Source organism: Berghia stephanieae, chromosome 15 (genome assembly GCF_034508935.2).
Source record: "Berghia stephanieae isolate SIO BIC M18660-M18661 chromosome 15, UCSD_Bste_1.3, whole genome shotgun sequence".
NCBI lineage: Eukaryota > Metazoa > Mollusca > Gastropoda > Nudibranchia > Aeolidiidae > Berghia > Berghia stephanieae.
In genome coordinates, this window is record NC_088374.1 from 25,554,034 (window position 1) to 25,574,033 (window position 20,000).

Genomic DNA, 20,000 nt, shown 5'->3' on the forward strand with positions numbered 1-20,000 from the left:
ATTTAGGTCATCCCGACATAACACTGTTTCGACACGGTGGGTCACATTTGTGTCGGGCAGTTGCTGGTGGGCTTATTCTTCTGAGTCCTAGAATGTTTGCAGATGGAGCAAGCATTGGCTGATTCTATCATATTATTAAGACATCCACGATTCAATGCAGTCCGTTGGATCTCTGTCTCGATTTAGTTTGTGTTTGTTTTAAAGAATTTTACAGCACTTGCAATACTTGCTCGAGATCAGATCAGCCATAGTAAATAGAAAGGCAGTCAAAAGACCCCAGGGCTAGATTTCATTTCTAATAATAACAAGGGTCTGAGAAATAAAAAAGACAAGACAAAAAAAACAACAACAAAAACTCGTTCAAATTGGAAATGAAAGAAGGTCTCACCAATACCATTATCTATTAGTTTGTCTGGTTGGTTTGTTTTGGCTGGATTCACACCAATACAAAGTCACGATTATGCAATTCCGACAACCTTTGAAATGCAATTTTCTAAAATTATCTTTTTATAATTGGTTTTCACATTTAAAAAAAAAAAATAAATAAATAAATAAAGACAAACAAACAAAAACAAAAAAAAAAGAAAACAAGAGAGACGTATAGAGAATATATATCAACAACTTTAATCACTTTACTATAGACTATGACAGACAGAGGTAACAATAGACACTGATTTATCAAGACAATAGATTAATTTCATACTGGATAACTGCAATATTTGGTTAAATGCAAATCCAGATTTGTCACAACTTCATCGCCGCCACAAATCCCACGTTGATCTGTAGAGCATGAGTCATGCATGTTTCTGTTTTGAGAATAATGGACTTTTTATTCATTACACTCAAGACATACTTTCAGTTTTAGACCAAAATGTTAATCCCTTCTAAAACCACGCTAATACTACCCTTTGTTAGAATGTTCCCATCCCATTTTCACGACCAATCTAAACTTTTACAAAACGAATGAATTCACCAATAATCCTGATATTAATTATCATTTTAAATCTAAAAATGAACGGCGTGATTCAATTTGGTTATAAAGTCATTTCTGAATAAAACGAGATTTAAAAAACATTTTTTAATCCCTCTATATTTTTTATTTTTGAAATTAAAAAAAATTAAACTCTGGAGGAAATACAATCCAAACCAATGACTTGTTTTTAAACAATGACTTGTTTTTCAACGGTTTTCATCCATATCACGTATCGGTGAAAAGTCAGCTTTTCTATTTACAAAAGAAACCAAGAAGAAGGAAAATTGAATATTGGTTAAAGCAGCTAAAATGGCTGTCATATGATGCAATAATCCAGCATCAATTTTCAATGGTAAATTTTAAAACGAATTTGCATTTGTTTTAGTCTACGAGACATAATAAATAATAACAGATAACTTTAAGGAATAATTTCTATATGATATATTTAACAACAACAACAACAACAACAACAACGACGACAACAACAACAACAACGACAACGACAACAACAACAGTATTTCAATATATGGACATTAAGACAACAATGTATATATTATGTAAAATTGATCGAACCAATAATAATAATAATAATAATAATAATAATAATAATAATAATAATAATAATAATAAATAATAATAATAATAATAATAATAATAATAATAATAATAATAATATAATAATAATAATAATAATATAATAATAATAATAATAAATAATAATAATAATATAATAATAATAATAATAATAAAATAATAATAATAATAATAATAATAATAATAATAATAATAATAATAATAATAATAATAATAATAATAATAATAATAATAATAATAATAATAATAATAATAATAATAATAATAATAATAATAATAATAATAATAATAATAATAATATAATAATAATAATAATAATAATAATAATAATAATAATAATAATAATAATAATAATAATAATAATAATAATAATAATAATAATACTAGCCATGCCCAGTTTCTTATAATACAAGACTACAAAGCAACACTTTTTCAATAAATTAAATCGATAATTTTTTGTGGATTGTACAAAGAAATGATAAAATTACAAAATCCTGCTGAGTGATACTTGAAAAAACAAAATTCAAAAAGCTTTTTTAAAATATAAACGTTTCAAAAATATCAATTAATTTTTTTTAATATCATAAAAAAGTAGATATTATTATTGAGAAGATAAAGATGAATAAAATATATAGAAATTAGCCAATGAGTCTATATGTGCATCTCAATGAAACATAATATTACAAGTAATTCCCTTGCCAAATCAACGGAGTCAAATATTACAAGTAATTCCCAACGGAGTCAAATACTACAAGTAATTCTCTTGCCAAATCAACTGAGTCAAATATTACAAGTAATTCTCTTGCCAAATCAACTGAGTCAAATATTACGTAATTCCCTTGCCAAATCAACGGAGTCAAATATTACATGTAATTCCCTTGCCAAATCAACGGAGTCAAATATTACATGTAATTCCCTTGTCAAATCAACTGAGTCAAATATTACGTAATTCCCTTGCCAAATCAACTGAGTCAAATATTACAAGTAATTCCCTTGTCAAATCAACTGAGTCAAATATTACGTAATTCCCTTGCCAAATCAACTGAGTCAAATATTACAAGTAATTCCCTTGCCAAATCAACGGAGTCAAATATTACAAGTAATTCCCTTGCCAAATCAACGGAGTCAAATATTACAAGTAATTCCCTTGCCAAATCAACGGAGTCAAATATTACAAGTAATTCCCAACTGAGTCAAATATTACGTAATTCCCTTGCCAAATCAACTGAGTCAAATATTACAAGTAATTCCCTTGCCAAATCAACTGAGTCAAATATTACAAGTAATTCCCAACTGAGTCAAATATTACAAGTAATTCTCTTGCCAAATCAACTGAGTCAAATATTACAAGTAATTCCCTTGCCAAATCAATGGAGTCAAATATTACATGTAATTCCCTTGCCAAATCAATGGAGTCAAATATTACATGTAATTCCCTTGCCAAATCAACGGAGTCAAATATTACATGTAATTCCCTTGCCAAATCAACTGAGTCAAATATTACGTAATTCCCTTGCCAAATCAACGGAGTCAAATATTACATGTAATACCCTTGCCAAATCAACTGAGTCAAATATTACAAGTAATTCCCTTGTCAAATCAACTGAGTCAAATATTACGTAATTCCCTTGCCAAATCAACTGAGTCAAATATAACAAGTAATTCCCTTGCCAAATCAACGGAGTCAAATATTACATGTAATTCCCTTGCCAAATCAACTGAGTCAAATATTACAAGTAATTCCCTTGCCAAATCAACTGAGTCAAATATTACAAGTAATTCCCTTGCCAAATCAACTGACACAGGACACAGCTCAGGCTTTGTTGTTTTTGTAAAAAAAATGCCTTCATATTTTGATGAGTTCTCTCATTCGTCTTTAGTCATCATTCATTGTGTTTTGCTGACAAAGGGGAAACCCGAAACATCCGCATCATCTGTCTTTGTTAACTTCAATTAAAGCTTCCACCTCATGTCCATTCTAGTATTTATTTGTCACCCTCAAGAAATTCACACCTAACAAAATTGTTGTAGATGTTAACACTCCAGTACAGTCCTGAGGTAAACTTTCGGTTGGCAGGTAATTCAACAATGCCCATGCGAGAAGGTCATCAGTTTGCTATGACTATGACTGTGTTGTGCAACAATGAAAAAGTGATCAATTGACATTTTCTAATGATTCTCTTCTAAAAGACTTATCAAATTTGGAAAAATGGGCTGGGCTAATTTCCAAAATCTTTTCCAATGCCATTGTGGGTATTATCAATCATAAATTGCATTTATCAAATTATGTTATGGCTCATTTCCAAAATCTTTTCCAATGCCATTGTGGGTATTATAAATCATAAATTGCATTTATCAAATTATGTTATGGCTCATTTCCAAAATCTTTTCCAATGCCTTTGTGGGTATTATAAATCATAAATTGCATTTATCAAATTATGTTAGGGCTAATTTCCAAAATCTTTTCCAATGCCATTGTGGGTATTATCAATCATAAATTGCATTTATCAAATTATGTTACGAAAATCTTTTTAAAAATCATATAAAATTGATGATAGACTTATATATTGACGACAAAATGATAGCATGATAACACTGAGATGGTCAAATGACAACCAATGTGTACATCCAGAGCCTAAACACAAGATCATATAGAAGAATATTTCACACATAAATAAACTAAACAGCCATCAAATGCCCAGTGTCAATTGCCACTGAGATGGTCAAATGACAACCAATGTGTACATCCAGAGCCATACACACAAGATCATATAGAAGAATATTTTTTTTTGTTTGTTGCTTTAGGTCTCTTCCAACACAATTGAGGTTATATAAGAGACCGCTGAAACAAAAAAACAAGCAATCTAACAAAAATAGTACAAATGTCAATCAAAATCATAACCTAAAGATATCATAAGCTAAATTATAAATAACCAAGAACAAACAGGCAGAAGATTTACAGAAAAAAAAATATCCCCTGTCAAAAATACAATCACAAACCAAAGAAGCAGGATAGGCTAGTAAAGAGAAGAAGAAACGACATCACTATCGGATCGTACACCCATGCGAACATCATAGGTATATGATTCAAGGGTGATGCTCCCATCCAACCACCCGCATATAGAAGAATATTTCACACATAAATAAACTAAACAGCCATCAAATGCCCAGTGTCAATTGCCACTGAGATGGTCAAATGACAACCAATGTGTACATCCAGAGCCATACACACGTCAACCTACACACAAGATCATATAGAAGAATATTTCACACATAAATAAACTAAACAGCCATCAAATGCCCAGTGTCAATTGCCAAGGAGGAAAATTTACTTAATGGAGCCAGAGTTTATCCCGGTCTATAGAGCATGAATTGGACAATAGCAATTGCTTGCTGCCATTTGGGTAGGGCCCTGGTCTATCGCAAAGTACTTTCCACCAGATTTAACTGACCCAGCTACCAAAGCACTACTGAATGTAAAGCAAGAAAAACAGCAAGGACAAGAAATGTTATTCCTTGTTTTAATTCAGAGTAAATTTGGAAAAGATTCTTGTATCGTGACGTCATGTCATTTTCTTTGTATCCAAAACGTTAAAACGTATAGAAAAAGAATTCAAAATGATTCTAAAATTAATTAATAAATAAATGAATAAATAAATTTAAAAATGAATAAATAAATAAATCTATGTTCAAAAACAGAAGGGGGGGGGGGGGGGGGGGGGGGGGGGGGGACAATTATTGAAGAGCATGACATCAACTTTAGTAAAAGAAAGATAACTCTATTAATTATTTGATATAAAAGTGTCCATAAAAAATTAAATTTAAAAAAAAAACAAACCAAAAAAACCTAACCTAAAAATGAACTCCTGAAATGGGCCAAACAAAACTGGATAATAGACATGAGATGGAAGGCACTTGAATGGCCATAGTATTTCTACACGACTCTTGCCAGGGGAGTAAAATTCATTCAAAAGAATGATAAAACAATTTTAAAAATTACACACACAACTTACATCAGCTTTGGAAACCTGAGATTTAGACAAAAACTAAATGAAGCTCTAAAGTGAAAATGATGTGAACTTGACTTCCACAACACAACTGAGGTCATTTACACACAACACAACTGAGGTCACTTACACAACACAACTGAGGTCACTTACACAACACAACTGAGGTCACTTCCACAACACAACTGAGGTCACTTCCACAACACAACTGAGGTCACTTCCACAACACAACTGAGGTCACTTCCACAACACAACTGAGGTCACTTCCACACAACACAACTGAGGTCACTTACACAACACAACTGAGGTCACTTCCACAACACAACTGAGGTCACTTCCACAACACAACTGAGGTCACTTCCACAACACAACTGAGGTCACTTCCACAACACAACTGAGGTCACTTCCACACAACACAACTGAGGTCACTTCCACACAACACAACTGAGGTCACTTACACAACACAACTGAGGTCACTTCCACAACACAACTGAGGTCACTTCCACAACACAACTGAGGTCACTTACACAACACAACTGAGGTCACTTCCACAACACAACTGAGGTCACTTCCACAACACAACTGAGGTCACTTACACAACACAACTGAGGTCACTTACACAACACAACTGAGGTCACTTACACAACACAACTGAGGTCACTTACACAACACAACTGAGGTCACTTCCACAACACAACTGAGGTGACTTCCACAACACAACTGAGGTCATTTACACACAACAATTGTAAACGATCATGGTGTAAATAAATGCTATGCATACGTGTGAGGTACTGAATTTCTTACGTATCTCAGTTTGACATATTTCATGGTTTGATGGAAGCTCCTACCACCCATACAGCCACATGGCACCAAAGCTTAAATTAGTTTCTTTACCACGAAATGACGAAATGTTTCCACCAAGCTTTGAGATAAGACAGTGATGAAAGTATATTTCATCAGACGTAGATCACTAAAACCCGAGACTAAATCACTGCCAAGGGGACAGAAAATCCCTGTAAACTTTAGACGAAAATTAGACCCAACATCAGTTTCATGTCATCAAAAACCAATCTGGGCTGCCAGAGAGCAGCATGGCAATGTGTCTTGCTCACAGTCATAAAGCGCATCTGAGAAAATCAAATTGGGTGCTTTCTGGGTGTGAAAGAAAAACCATATCTCTGTGACGTCTGTCCCAGAACGGTAAAAAATTTTGAACAAAAATGAATAGAACGAAATGTCTGTAAGAAGACAAGACCTGGCTCTAAGACATTTTGACAAGACTTGCCAAATATTCCTCTTGTCATCGGGTCAGTCTGAATAGGGCTTGATTTCATTTATAGTTTTTACTGTTTCTGTTCCTGGTTCAAGATGGGTTTTGAGGGCAAATAATTCCATATTTGGTATTTTCTCATTTTTCAAAGCTGTTGTGTTCATTTTTGTTCAATATTGTTTTACAGTCTGTCACAACTTCTATCAACTTCCCCAGAACATTAGGGACAAAAACAAAATGGCAGCTTGTACTCATGAAAAATCATCTTTCAAACAATCATCAATCTTTTTTTTATTTTATCCTGCCTGAGCTGACAGTTCTAGTTGTGTTCATCATAAAATGATTCCATGTTTTGTTCCAAACTCAAGATGCCTCCAGATATTTCAATGTTTTGTTCCAAACTCAAGATGCCTCCAGATATTTCTGTCTAAACAGCCACTGGGATGTCGCATAGAAAACGAACTTCTGCTGGGTTGAACCGGTGGAACTCCCTCGTCATCTGAAAATGAACATAGGAGAGAAAATATATAGAATTATTTGTAAAAACTATCTATTTTTGGTGACAATAAAATTAACAATTTTTTACTGTACAAATTATGGGAAAACTGCCCCAAGTAAGTGTTGCTCATGTTTTGTTTTGAGTTTGTAGTTTTGTAAGTTTGATTTTATCAAACAACACATATATAAATACATGATGATATTTCTCAAATATTTTTTCCCCCTTCTTTTATCAAATTCCCATTGACATAAACTAAGAAAGGAGGGGGTCCCGATAGCTCAGTTGGTAGAGCTTTCTCTTTACATGCAAAGGGACCGAGATTGATCCCGGGTGCTGTCTGACGCCTATTCACCCGGTAGTGATTGGGCAGCTGGGTGTTAGATCTGGTGGAAAGTACTTTTCAATAGACTATTGAACTATCCAAAGGGTAGCAAGCAATTTGCTATTGTCCGTTTCATGCCACAGAAACTGGGTAAACTCCAGCTCCATGGGCCCAACGGCTCTGAAGGACGACATAAACTTTTTAAAAAACTGCTTGATATCTTGAGAAGCGTTTTCTATGTTATTCCCTATGGATCAGTAAATGATCATAAGTAGCTTGAATATAATGATGACTGTAATCCTGACATTATTAATGTCTCATAAAGGTATTCATTTGTGTGTACGATGATGACTGTAATCCTGACATTATTCATGACTCTAACGGTATTCAATTGTGTGTACAATGATGACTGTAATCCTGACATTATTCATGACTCTAAAGGTATTCAATTGTGTGTACGATGATGACTGTAATCCTGACATTATTCATGACTCCCGGGAGCCTTTATGGTGTAATGGTAGCACGTCTGACCAGTAATCAGAAGGTCTGAGGTTCGATCCCCAATCGAGGTCGACTGATTATTTGGGATGGGTTTTTTTACTTTCTTGCTTTGTCTGACACCTTTCATACACAGTTGTTCAAATCTTTATCGAAATTTAACATTGATCGTTACTAAAGCACAAGTTATTCTTCCTGGACAGACGCTCTGGGCACATTATCTGCTGAAATTGGGGACGTGTGAATTTCATGGATCCAACCAGACTTGTTGTCCTCATACATTGACATGTCAAAAATCTTTTCTATTTTGTCTGTCTAACAAATATATGCACATTACAGTATTCCATAACTGATCGTATTACATCAGAATGTTATTTTCATCTTTCTTTTTTTTTCCAGATTGTTTTCATTATATTGGGTGTAGCTTACTATTTCTCCAGCATGTCATCAGACATTCAGAGTGAAGACAATAATTCTTACTTCATCAAAGATCCTAGCCATCATCATCATTAATTCTCCGCCTACAATTCACCTACATGTTCCACTATTGACTAAGACTTACAGACAAGACAAGACCTAGATGGACCCAATACTTCTCGTTGTATGTCTGGATTTTAAGTTCTTTAATGTTTCCATCGTTTTTGTTATCAGCTGAAGAAGGGTTTTGAGCCCAAAACGTTCTGTGTGTTGGTATTCGCAGCTGTTCTATTTACTCTTTTGCTTTATTACATTTCATGTTTGTTTTTATCATTAAATTTCATTCTTTTTCCTCTTCTTTTTTTTTAGTTCCCGCTCCAATTTCTGGTCACGTGTTGTTGTTGTAAAGTGCTAAGTGCTATTAGTAATGAGACTTGAGAGAGTGTTAGTTAGTACGAATCAAGTAACAACACAGCAAACCATGCGTTCCTGTTCTACTCCACTCTCCATCTCCACAAGTCAGACAGACAAGTGAATGAGAGTGTGGCAGTGGGAGGGGCCCAGGGGGGAATTGGTGAGAATTCAATCAAGAGAGGGACAAATTCATGATATTTACGGTGAGGATAATACACGACTATATCTAGACTAAGGGTGGCCACAACTTGGATGCATGCGACTTGAATTATTGGCTCTGGGATTTTATTTCCTCAATTTCCCTTCCTAATTTACCACACACACACAAAAGAAATTGTTGACAAATAACATGTACAATTAGAAATATAAAAAGCCTACTATTAGAAATGTATTTTAAAAGGGGAGAGGGGGTAGACCCCTTGAAATGTTTTTAGAATGTAATTTTAATGACAATGAATCATTCAAGTAGAAAATGTCTCTTTTTTAAATAGTCTGACATGGAAAAGATGAAGTTTTGTAAACGATAATGAATTGTGTTGCATTGCTGCACATGCCAGTCATCATCCCATGTACACCAACCATCCAATGTCAGTGTCGTCATAGTGACAAGAGAATTATACTGCATTTCAGTATCTTTAAGTGACAAATAAACCAGTGTTAGATTGTCTCCCTTTTCCCTTCTCAATGCCAAAATTTGAAGAGAATTGATGAATAAAAACTATTTTTCAATTCCATTTTAAAAATAAATTTTAACGTTCTAGAATATTCCAAGAGATTATTGAAGAAACAATGTAAAGACACTTAAAATGGGATTTGATTCGAATCCACCAAATCGAATCATGAGATGTTTATAAAAATAATGATTTGTGATGGGTGATTTCCATTATTTTTATAGGTTTTTTTTTTTAAACTATAAAAATAATGGAAATCACCCATCACAAATAATTTTTTTTTCTATAAATGATGTAGGACGGTTTGAAGAGGCATTCATTTTGTCCAACTTTTAAAAAGCACTCCGAAAACTACATGACTCTCTCTCTCTCTCTCTCTCTCTCTCTCTCTCTCTCTCTCTCTCTCTCTCTCTCTCTCTCTCTCTCTCTCTCTCTCTCTCTCTCTCAAATAAAATTTGTAAAGCTTTCATGTCACATGACTTAGACATCGTTTATTGTATGTAAATGATTAAAGACAACTTCCATTACTTTTATATAGATTTTTTTTCTTTAAATCCTTTTTTTTAAAAAAACTCACCTTTGCATTGTGTGATGTCCAGTAACAGATTTCAATTCCAAATCAAATGCCGTCTCCCCAAGGAAAACCAGGAAATCAAATGTCGTCTTCTTTCCTTACACAAAATATCAACCCGCGATTTGTCGATTTGATTCTTTTTAATACGGCTATCAACTCAAAACTTATAATTTTCCTTTAAACTGATGACGATTCGATTCATGACAACAAACTGTTGCTTACACTCCCATTTCCAGTTGTTGATTTTTACCAACATGATAAGGAATTTAAAAATAAGTCTTTTTAAATGGAAACAAAGTAAAACTAGCGATATTCAATTCTTAGAATGAAAAATAAGTGTAACTTCAAATCCGTGTCCAAAATGGAAAATAGAAAATCATAAATTCAGCGAAAAGCTTGGATGAAAAATCTCTCATTAGGTGAAATACTTGGGACATTTTAAAATTGGATGCAAAATTGATGTACTCTGGATGTAAGTCGGAGCTTTCCACAAGTGCTCTAAATGACTCATGTACTTAAACATAAAAAATGGATGCAAAATTGATGTATTCTGGATGTAACTCTGAGCTTTCCACAAGTGCTCTAAATGACTCATGTACTTAAACATTAAAATTGGATGCAAAATTGATGTACTCTGGATGTAAGTCGGAGCTTTCCACAAGTGCTCTAAATGACTCATGTACTTAAACATAAAAAATGCACGGCTCCAGATTTGTTTTCCATTTTTGCAGTAGAACTTTTCAATAGCGATGAAGTCTCAACTCTATTGTGTTCCATGAGTCACCCAATTACACAGATGTCAAAATGGTGGCTGATGTCATCTCAGTCCCCCAATTTTGGTCTATGGTCACTTCAAGCAACCAATTTCTGGGTATTATCTACCATACTACAAAAAGCAAAAGTTTCGGTCAAGTCTAAGTAAGTATTTCCAAAAAGCATTGGCGACTACAGTAATGATAGATAATGGCATAAGCCGTGCTGACATGACAAGACATGCACAAAGGTCACCGCTGGGCAAAGGTCACCACTGGAAAAATGAAGATTGATGGAAAACAAAAATTAATTTTATTTTCTCCTTAATTTTAACTTTAAATGACAAATTAGTGGGCATTTTCATGGTAGGAAATAAAAAAGGTGTTACAGAAAATTATTTCTTTATAGACAGAGGGAAAAGAAATAATCATACAACGAACGAGCAACGAGGGAGTGGAGGAAGGGCGGGGGGGGAGGGGAGAGGTCAAAATAAAAAACAATAAAATACTAAGTAATAAAAAAATTAAATTTCTCTTAAATAATTCTTTTAAAAACAAGACTAAAATAAGAGATAGAAAAAAAATATAGATAAATAAATAAAATAAGATAAAATAAACCGAAAAAGGCACAAGCACAAATCCTAATGGACTATTTGAAGACTGAGTCGGGCAGCAAAATGTGTGGAATTCTTGGAATAGGTTGGGGGTGGACTTCAAACTTTTATTATATACAAATCTACAAACATTCAAACACAATTTCGCCTTCTCCTTTCCCAAGCCTATTCAACCTAGAAACCAATGCATGGAAATCATTTCCCAATGGATTTCTTTACAACATACAAAAACAACAAAAATAAAACACACAATCCCCCCCCCCCCCCCCCCCCCCCCCCCCAAAAAAAAAAACAAAAAAAAAAAAACAAACAAAAAACAAACCCTGAGTGATTACCAAACGATTCAATTTTATGTGATTTACATAACATAATTTTGCTTATCCCTGATGACTGATAATCTGCCCTTGTTGCCCCGAAAAAATTACACAAAACAAAGAAATAAGTTTGCGGTTGTGAAAAAGTTACAGTAAATATACTGGGATTCAGAAAAGTTTGAAGAGTAGTGAATAAAGAAAAAGTGTGTGGTTACCAAAACGTTACACCATACAAAATTATTGAAAAGTGTGCATGGTTGCCAAACTGTTACACCATACAAAACAAATAAGACAACATTAACAATGAGTGGCACACCATGCCAGGGTTAATAGAGTGGGAATTTTTTATCTGTAGCATGTGTGTGCGTGTATGTGTGTATGTTGTGTACGTGTATGTCGTGTGTGTGTCCCATAATTTGCATATATTGTTGTACAACTCAAAATTCTAATGAGCTAACTTGTTCATGATTTACATATTGTAATGAAGCTCAAATACTTGAGACCTGACAGGATTTTTGTTTGAATGTTTTAAACTGGATTGACTTCATTTCATATTTTCCTGACATCAAGTTGGCCTTTTTAAAGAAAACAACATCCCTCAAAAAAAATTTTTAAATAATTTTTTACTATAAATTAGGCCCTTCCTTGCGGCATGTATAGAGGCATTCTGGATGTCCATGGAACAAATGTGTCACTTCAAGAGAAATCACCTTTGTTGTGCAAGAATGAGCAAAATAAGGGTGAATAATCTTGCCGAAGGAGTGAAAAACAAAAGTGCCTGAAGTGGGGCTTGAACCTGGGACCTTTCAAGTCACAATGCATTGCCTTAACCATTCAGTCACCTCGCCTCCTTCATAAAAATGGTAATAATCCTTAAATGGTATCACGTATTTCATGTCTTGTGAATAGAACTATAAGGTTTTATTGGAGTGGTTGATGCATCTACAATTTCACAGATTCATGGTTTGCAACCAGTAATCCACAGTCTCTTTTAGATAGTTTGTCAATTTATGAAAAAACATAACCCAAAATTTTTTTTTTAATCACATCACTCAAATCTTTTTAGGAAAACTTAAGACAAAACAAACCAAAAAAAAAAAAACAAAATAAAAAAGGAAATGAATTTGTTGGGAGGAACTAATTTAGTGTTGTGTATTTTTGTCAAAATAATTTCCTGGACTACATTTACACCATGTGACCTACCATGAATTGAACTCTTGACAATCAAATTATCTTTTTGTTTTTGTTTCTTCCGCTTTTCGTTCTTCTCTTACGCTTTACCCTGTGACCTTTGTGCACTGCCTCTGTTTGTCATGGCAACCGTTCTAATCCGAAGTAATAAACTTCTAAATCAATAATATCCATAGATTGAAACTAAGAAACAGTGGCTGGACCAAAACAAACATTTTGTAAAATGTAATTTAAAATCAAAATTAAAAAATAAAAAAAATCAACCATAATGACAAATGATATAAACAAGATTCTAAGAAAATATCTAGAGATTTGATGAAGTTATGACAGAGGTAAATGTCATGTCAAAATCTTCATGGGTGAAAGTGTGTGGACATTCAAGGAAGATTCAGAGTTTAATTTCATGTCTGATTGATTAAGCTGTTTTCAGTGATGAATGCACCTGTTATCTATCAAATGTGTGAATCATTTCTACATTGATTCTACACACACACAATGGGTGTCCATATACCATTTACACCAGGGTCGAGAGGGCAAAATGATGAAAGTAAATTTAAAAAAAAAATAAAAATAAATAAATAAATAAATAAACAAATAAATAAATAAATAAACAAATAAATAAATAAATAAATACAAAAATAAATAAATAAATAAACAAATAAATAAATACAAAAATAAATAAATAAATAAACAAATAAATAAATAAATAAATAAATAAACAAATAAATAAATAAATAAATAAATAAACAAATAAATAAATAAATAAACAAATAAATAAATAAATAAACAAATAAATAAATAAATAAATAAACAAATAAATAAACAAATAAATAAACAAATAAATAAATAAATAAATAAACAAATAAATAAACAAATAAATAAATAAATAAATAAACAAATAAATAAATAAATAAATAAACAAATAAATAAATAAATAAATAAACAAATAAATAAATAAATAAATAAACAAATAAATAAATAAATAAATAAACAAATAAATAAATAAATAAACAAATAAATAAATACAAAAATAAATAAATAAATAAATAAATAAATAAATTAAAAAATAAATAAAAACTAACTAAATAAACAATTAAAATTTATAAATAAATAAATAAATAAAATTTCCTGACAGAATTTTTAAAACAGGTTATTTTCCTAATTGAATTGTTGATGGTCCTGTAAAGCGCTTTGAGCACTTCCTCGTGATATGGAAGAGCGCTCAACAAATATAATATATTATTATTATATTATGATTAAGCATGTGCTACGCCCATATCAATAATGACTTGCTTGCTTACCTTTGCCGAGTCCTTGAGAGTCAACATGGCGGGGTCGCTAACCGCCTTGCCAGATGCATTCTTGGTCGCGCTGATGAGGTCGTTGAGGGCTGAGGCAACGTCTTTGACAGCGTTGATCAGAAGGACCTGAGGAGAGATGATTGTCTTGTTTGAACTTGTCACATCACACCTTCTACGCTTGAACCCGTGACTTCCAAGAAGTCAGGGAGAGAAGGCTCTAATAAGACTAAGGTTTGAAGTGACGTTTTTGGGGTCGTGGATAGCTCATACAGTAGAGTCACAATCTCCCTGGCCAGGCGGAGTTGTCGTACCAGTAAGGTCGCGGGTTCAAGCCCTCTTCTCTGCCGCAAAGTTTATATTCTCTATCGTCTTCTGGCACTTTCCTACTCACTTCATTTCTTATTACCTTCTACTCTTCCAGTTCCAAACTCCTTGGAAGTGTTTTGTACCCAGTCCTTCAGAGAACTAATAATGGCGACATTTCAGGGCTTCCCCAGGGAGGGGCCATGCCACTGGCGACATTTCAGGACTTCCCCAGTGAGGGGCCATGCCACTGGCGACATTTCAGGCCTTCCCCAGTAAGGGGCCATGCCACTGGCGACATTTCAGGGCTTCCCCAGTGAGGGGCCATGCCACTGGCGACATTTCAGGGCTTCCCCAGTGAGGGGCCATGCCACTGGCGACATTTCAGGACTTCCCCAGTGAGGGGCCATGCCAAACCACTTCGTAACCTCCCATACATAAAAACTAACCCAATTATGTACAACACTTCAATTTGACTGTACTTGTAAAGCAAGCAAGAAACCATTTTATAATAATAATAATAATAATAATAATAATAATAATAATAATAATAATAATAATAATAATAATAATAATAGTAATAATAATAATAACATTTATTATAATAATCACCATTATTATTATTATTATTATCATCCTTATCATTTTTATTATTTTTATTTTAATTGTAATACAACCTTTAGAAATAAACAGCCCTATTAATAAAAGGAACCACACTCACCTGTGCTTCTGGCTGGTCAGATCCCAAAGACGCAGCACCAAGTTTGACCACATCTGCCAATCTGGTGATGGTATTGACAGCACATTGAGCAGCAGACGCCAGTTGTTCCTGGTTGGACGCTGCACCTGCCACGAGGGTCTTCGTGTCCTCCACGAGGGATTTCGCCGTCTTCAGGATGTTCTCTCTCTGGTCGGCAAACGACTCCGCCCCCTCATCGTTCAGCGTACCCGCCGATGCGAACATAATGGTCGTATCCAGATCCCCGATGATGCCGGATACCGTGCTGGCTGCGTTGATGCAAGCTTGTGTTCCTCTAGCACCTGCCTGGAGAGCTGCCAGGACGAAGGAGACTTTTTCATTCACGCTACGAGCATGGTCGGTCAGGTCTTTCCTGGCGTAGAGATCGGACGGGTTGGATTGAATATTTCCTGCGTCTTGTACCAACTCGACGCAAGATTTACCCAAATCCTGAACTGTTCCTATGATTCTGTTTCCTGTCTCTGCGTTATTTGCAGCAATGGCCGCTCCGTTTGACGCTGCGGCCAACTGGGCATAGTCCCGAGTAAGTTGGTTGGCCAGGACACCCAGCTGGCTGGGATTGGTCGAGGACTTTCCAATCATGTCCTGAGTGGTTCTGGCAATCTGCTTGGCCAGTTTGACCATGTTGGTCTGATGGTCCACAAAGGATAAGTTTTCAAAGAAGGACATCCGATCTGTTTGCCTCTCATCCGTCTTAGCAATGGCTTTGGTGATGGTGTCAATCATGCTGTTGACAACACCGGCCTGAGATGCCTGGTCTTCCATCAGGGAGAGGAGATCTTGCAAGACGTCTTTCATATCATCAGCTGCATTGTCAATCTGGCCGTGAGTGTGCGACGCTTTAGTGTTACCCCCTCCTTCTTTACAAGCGTACATAAACTGCAAAGCTGACTCGGTCACTGTCTTGGTGAGGTCGAGGATATTCATCTGCTGCTTGGAGTTCATCGTCTTGGAAGCCGATCCAATGGAAGACTTGGCCAGGGGCTCAAAGTACGACGACACCGTCGACACCAGGTGACCCAGATTTTGGGGTTCCTCTTTAGCCGCTTGTCTGATCTCATCGATTCTGTCGAGGATCTCTCTGGCACTGTTGATCATCTGTTCCTGATAGGCCTTGTGGGATTTCTCATCTCGGGGCTGCATGTTCTGACTGATGGCAGACAGAGATGCCTGGTCAAGGTCCCTCATGACAGAGTTGAGGTGTTCGATTGCTCCATCACACTCTTGTTGGCCTGGAGCACTGTCCCTGAAGACAAACAAAATTAAAAAACAAATTTGACCATTTCTATAGCACAATATCTACTCAAAATGCTCAAAGTGCTTTACAAGGGGTCCCAGGACAACAGCAACATTGAACATGAAACATGAGGTTTGTAAGGTACTATTTGTTTTGTTTTAAAATTGAAACAATGCCAATAGCAGCCAGGTATTTATTTACACTTGAGTACAGTGAAACAATGTGAATAGCCTATTCAAAGGACTACAACTTTACTGTGCCAGGACTCGACTCTTTAGTCCTACACGCACAAGGGCAAGACTACAAAGTTGCACAATTAAAACTCAGTTTTTAACACAATCTTCAATTATTTTAATTCACGGAGAGTCAAAGTGAGAATTATTAAGATATTAAACATAATAATAATAATAATAATAATAATAATAATAATAATAATAATAATAATAATAACAAATAAAAAACAAATATATTTTAAAAATTGTACATAAAAAAACTAAAAAACTAAAAGACAGATGCCGACAGAGTAACCTTACTTGATAGAGGATACGAGACGTTTGATGGCTTCTGATACACTCTTGGAGTGATGAGAGTATAATTGGTAGGTGGGCGGGTCTTTGGGGTTGACAGCCAATTGTTTGGCCGCTCCCAGCATAGAACACGCCCCTTCTGCCATGGCACGGCCTGCTTGGAGGATGGGCTCCTGGGCTTGGCGGGCCTAAAGGGTGATTAGGAAAGAGACAATCAGTTTTTTTCATGATGACTTTATACAGCGGCACTACATGTAAAAAAATAAAGAATTAAAAAAAAAAATTGAGCTTTTATTGAGCACAATATCCACAAAATGTGCTCAAAGCACTTTACAATGGGACCTTGGCCAACCGCAACATTCAACATGGAGGACAAGACATGACGCCTGTTAGACATTACAATTTTTTTTGGACAGAGACAACACTGTTGACGGCCAGGTACTCATTATACACCAGAGTACTCGGTGAGAGAAAATGAGTAGTAAGCCTTTTCCAAGGACTCAACTATGCGCCGAGTGAGGCTCGAACCCAAGACCTTCTGATCCGAAAGTGAGTGTTATACCACTACCCACATAGCCGCATGATGACTTAACACAGGGATGCTACAAGTAAAACAAAATACAGAAGGACGTGCTCTATATTTCTCTGTCATCTATCTGGTTGTTAAAGTCATGTGTTTGTGTTTGGATTGTTTTTGTTGTGAGCTGATGAAGGGTTTTGAGCCCAAACAGTCCGTGTTGGGGTTTTTCTAAGTTGTTGTATTCAATTTTGTTTATTACTTAACTCTCTCCTTACCTGCCATTTTCCAGATTGTCCCCAAAACTTCACACTCAACCTCTCCAAAAATAGATTTATTTCACTCAAACACAAAAGCTGTTGGTTCTTGCTTTACATATTTTTTTCTGCTAAACGAGCTCTTCAACAAAGTGTTAATATACTTTAACTATAGCAAACATTTTTGTTCAAATCTTTTGATTTACAAAAGAAATTAGAATGAGAAAAATGTTGATTGCATCGTTACGAATGTGACGATTTTCCTATGGGAGGTATGGAGAGGGTTAATACAGCTTCCAGCAGCATCGTAACAAATGTGATGATTTTCCTATGGGTGGTATGGAGAGGGTTAATACAGCTTCCAGCAGCATCGTATCACGATGACTTTGACATAACCAAATACATTGGACACATTTCTCATGGAATAATTAAGCTCTGATTTGGACAATTTCTTCTTCCTCTTCAACAAACACCAATGGAATCAATCAGACTGACATTAGGACACACAGTACCCATGGGTGAACAGTGGGTGTGAATATATTATGTTTCATTATAGGGAATAAAAAGGGACGAAAGTAAGGTGATACGAGAGAAGAAGAATGTTTGTGTGTGTGTGTGTGTGTGTGTTTATGTGAAGGAGTGAGTGAAATAGAGAGAAAGAGAGAGAGAAAGAGAGAAAGAGAGAGATGGAAAGAGAGAGAGAATGAGAATTTGGGAGGTATGAGAGATGTATTCAGTTCAGCTTTTTGTTGGTTACTTCTATGTCATTGACATTGTATTTCCTTTCTATTATTTATTTGCTTTTTTAATTTCATAAATGCATACGTCTATGGCAATACCCAATGTAAATTTTCAAAAATGAATAAATGAAATTCTTCCTATCTTATTAATGAGTGCAGAAGATCTTCTCACAAAGAAGAGAGCCCATTCCCATTCCCATTCCCATTCCCATTTTACTGCCATAGCTTAGATGTCTGTCCAGAAGCATTTCGATACTGATATTAACTCACTCCACCCTAACACCGACAATATCCGTAGTATACCAGGGTTATTTCTACCCCATGTCTATTTATTACATTTTTCTCAGACAAATTATAGGCGTAGTATCAAAGCTAATGTTATTAATTTTTACATATTAATGATAGTTGAATAAACTATCTACGTACATGCTCATTTTTAATACATTTTTTTCCAATTTTGAAAAGTAGCAAAAATCTCTAAGATTGAGTGGGTTAAAAAAGATTTACCTGTGCACTGATCTTGGCTGGTTTGCTGGCCAGCTCAGGGCTGGATGTGAAGATTGTAAGTTCCTCCACAGCGTGGATCAGTGGCTTGGCTGCTTCAGCACATTTATGGCGGTTTTCATCGGTGAAATTACTGTCCAGAGCCTGGCCAGAGATTGAAATGAAGAAGAGTAGAGATTGACATGGAAATCCTCCTCCTCCTCATCATCATCATCATCATCATCCACATCATCATCATCCTCCTCCTCATCATCATCATCATCCTCCTCATCATCATAATCCTCATCATCAACATCCTCATCATCATCATCCACATCATCATCATCATCATCATCCACATCATCATCATCATCCTCATCATCAACATCCTCATCATCAACATCCTCATCATCATGATCCACATCATCATCATCATCCTCATCATCATCATCCTCATCATCATCCTCATCATCATGATCCACATCATCATCATCATCAAGTGAAAAGTAGGAATTCTCTTTACAAACAATGACACCAAATACTTCGTGAGTCAGTCATACTTTAATTATCTGTTTATTCATTCATCCATTCATATGTTTAATTTACTCACTCAGTTTCAATTATTCTTATTTATCTATCTATCATCCCATCCATCTATTTATTGATTGATTTATTTATTTAATATATATATATAGGGGTTTTGCAGTTAGACCATCTCAACACTATTTTTAGAAAACAAAACAAATACCAAAAAAGATGAAGGCA

At 34.9% G+C, this 20,000-nt stretch overlaps 1 protein-coding gene across 35 annotated transcripts in view; it reads right to left on the reverse strand.

Moving 5' to 3' along the window:
* LOC144960773 (talin-1-like) overlaps positions 1-20,000 on the reverse strand; it is a 146,447-nt gene that overhangs the window by 25,604 nt on the left and 100,843 nt on the right. For 34 of the 35 annotated variants that reach the window (XM_078894103.1, XM_078894101.1, XM_078894102.1 and 31 more), the window contains 4 exons: positions 19,260-19,400; positions 17,245-17,426; positions 15,436-16,720; positions 14,412-14,537 (listed from right to left, as the gene is read on the reverse strand). In XM_078894103.1, the coding sequence (XP_078750229.1) occupies positions 14,412-14,537; positions 15,436-16,720; positions 17,245-17,426; positions 19,260-19,400 (1,734 nt within the window). Of the gene's footprint in view, positions 1-7,174; positions 7,344-14,411; positions 14,538-15,435; positions 16,721-17,244; positions 17,427-19,259; positions 19,401-20,000 lie in introns of those variants that run through there. The other variant, XM_078894110.1, reaches the window with a different exon arrangement.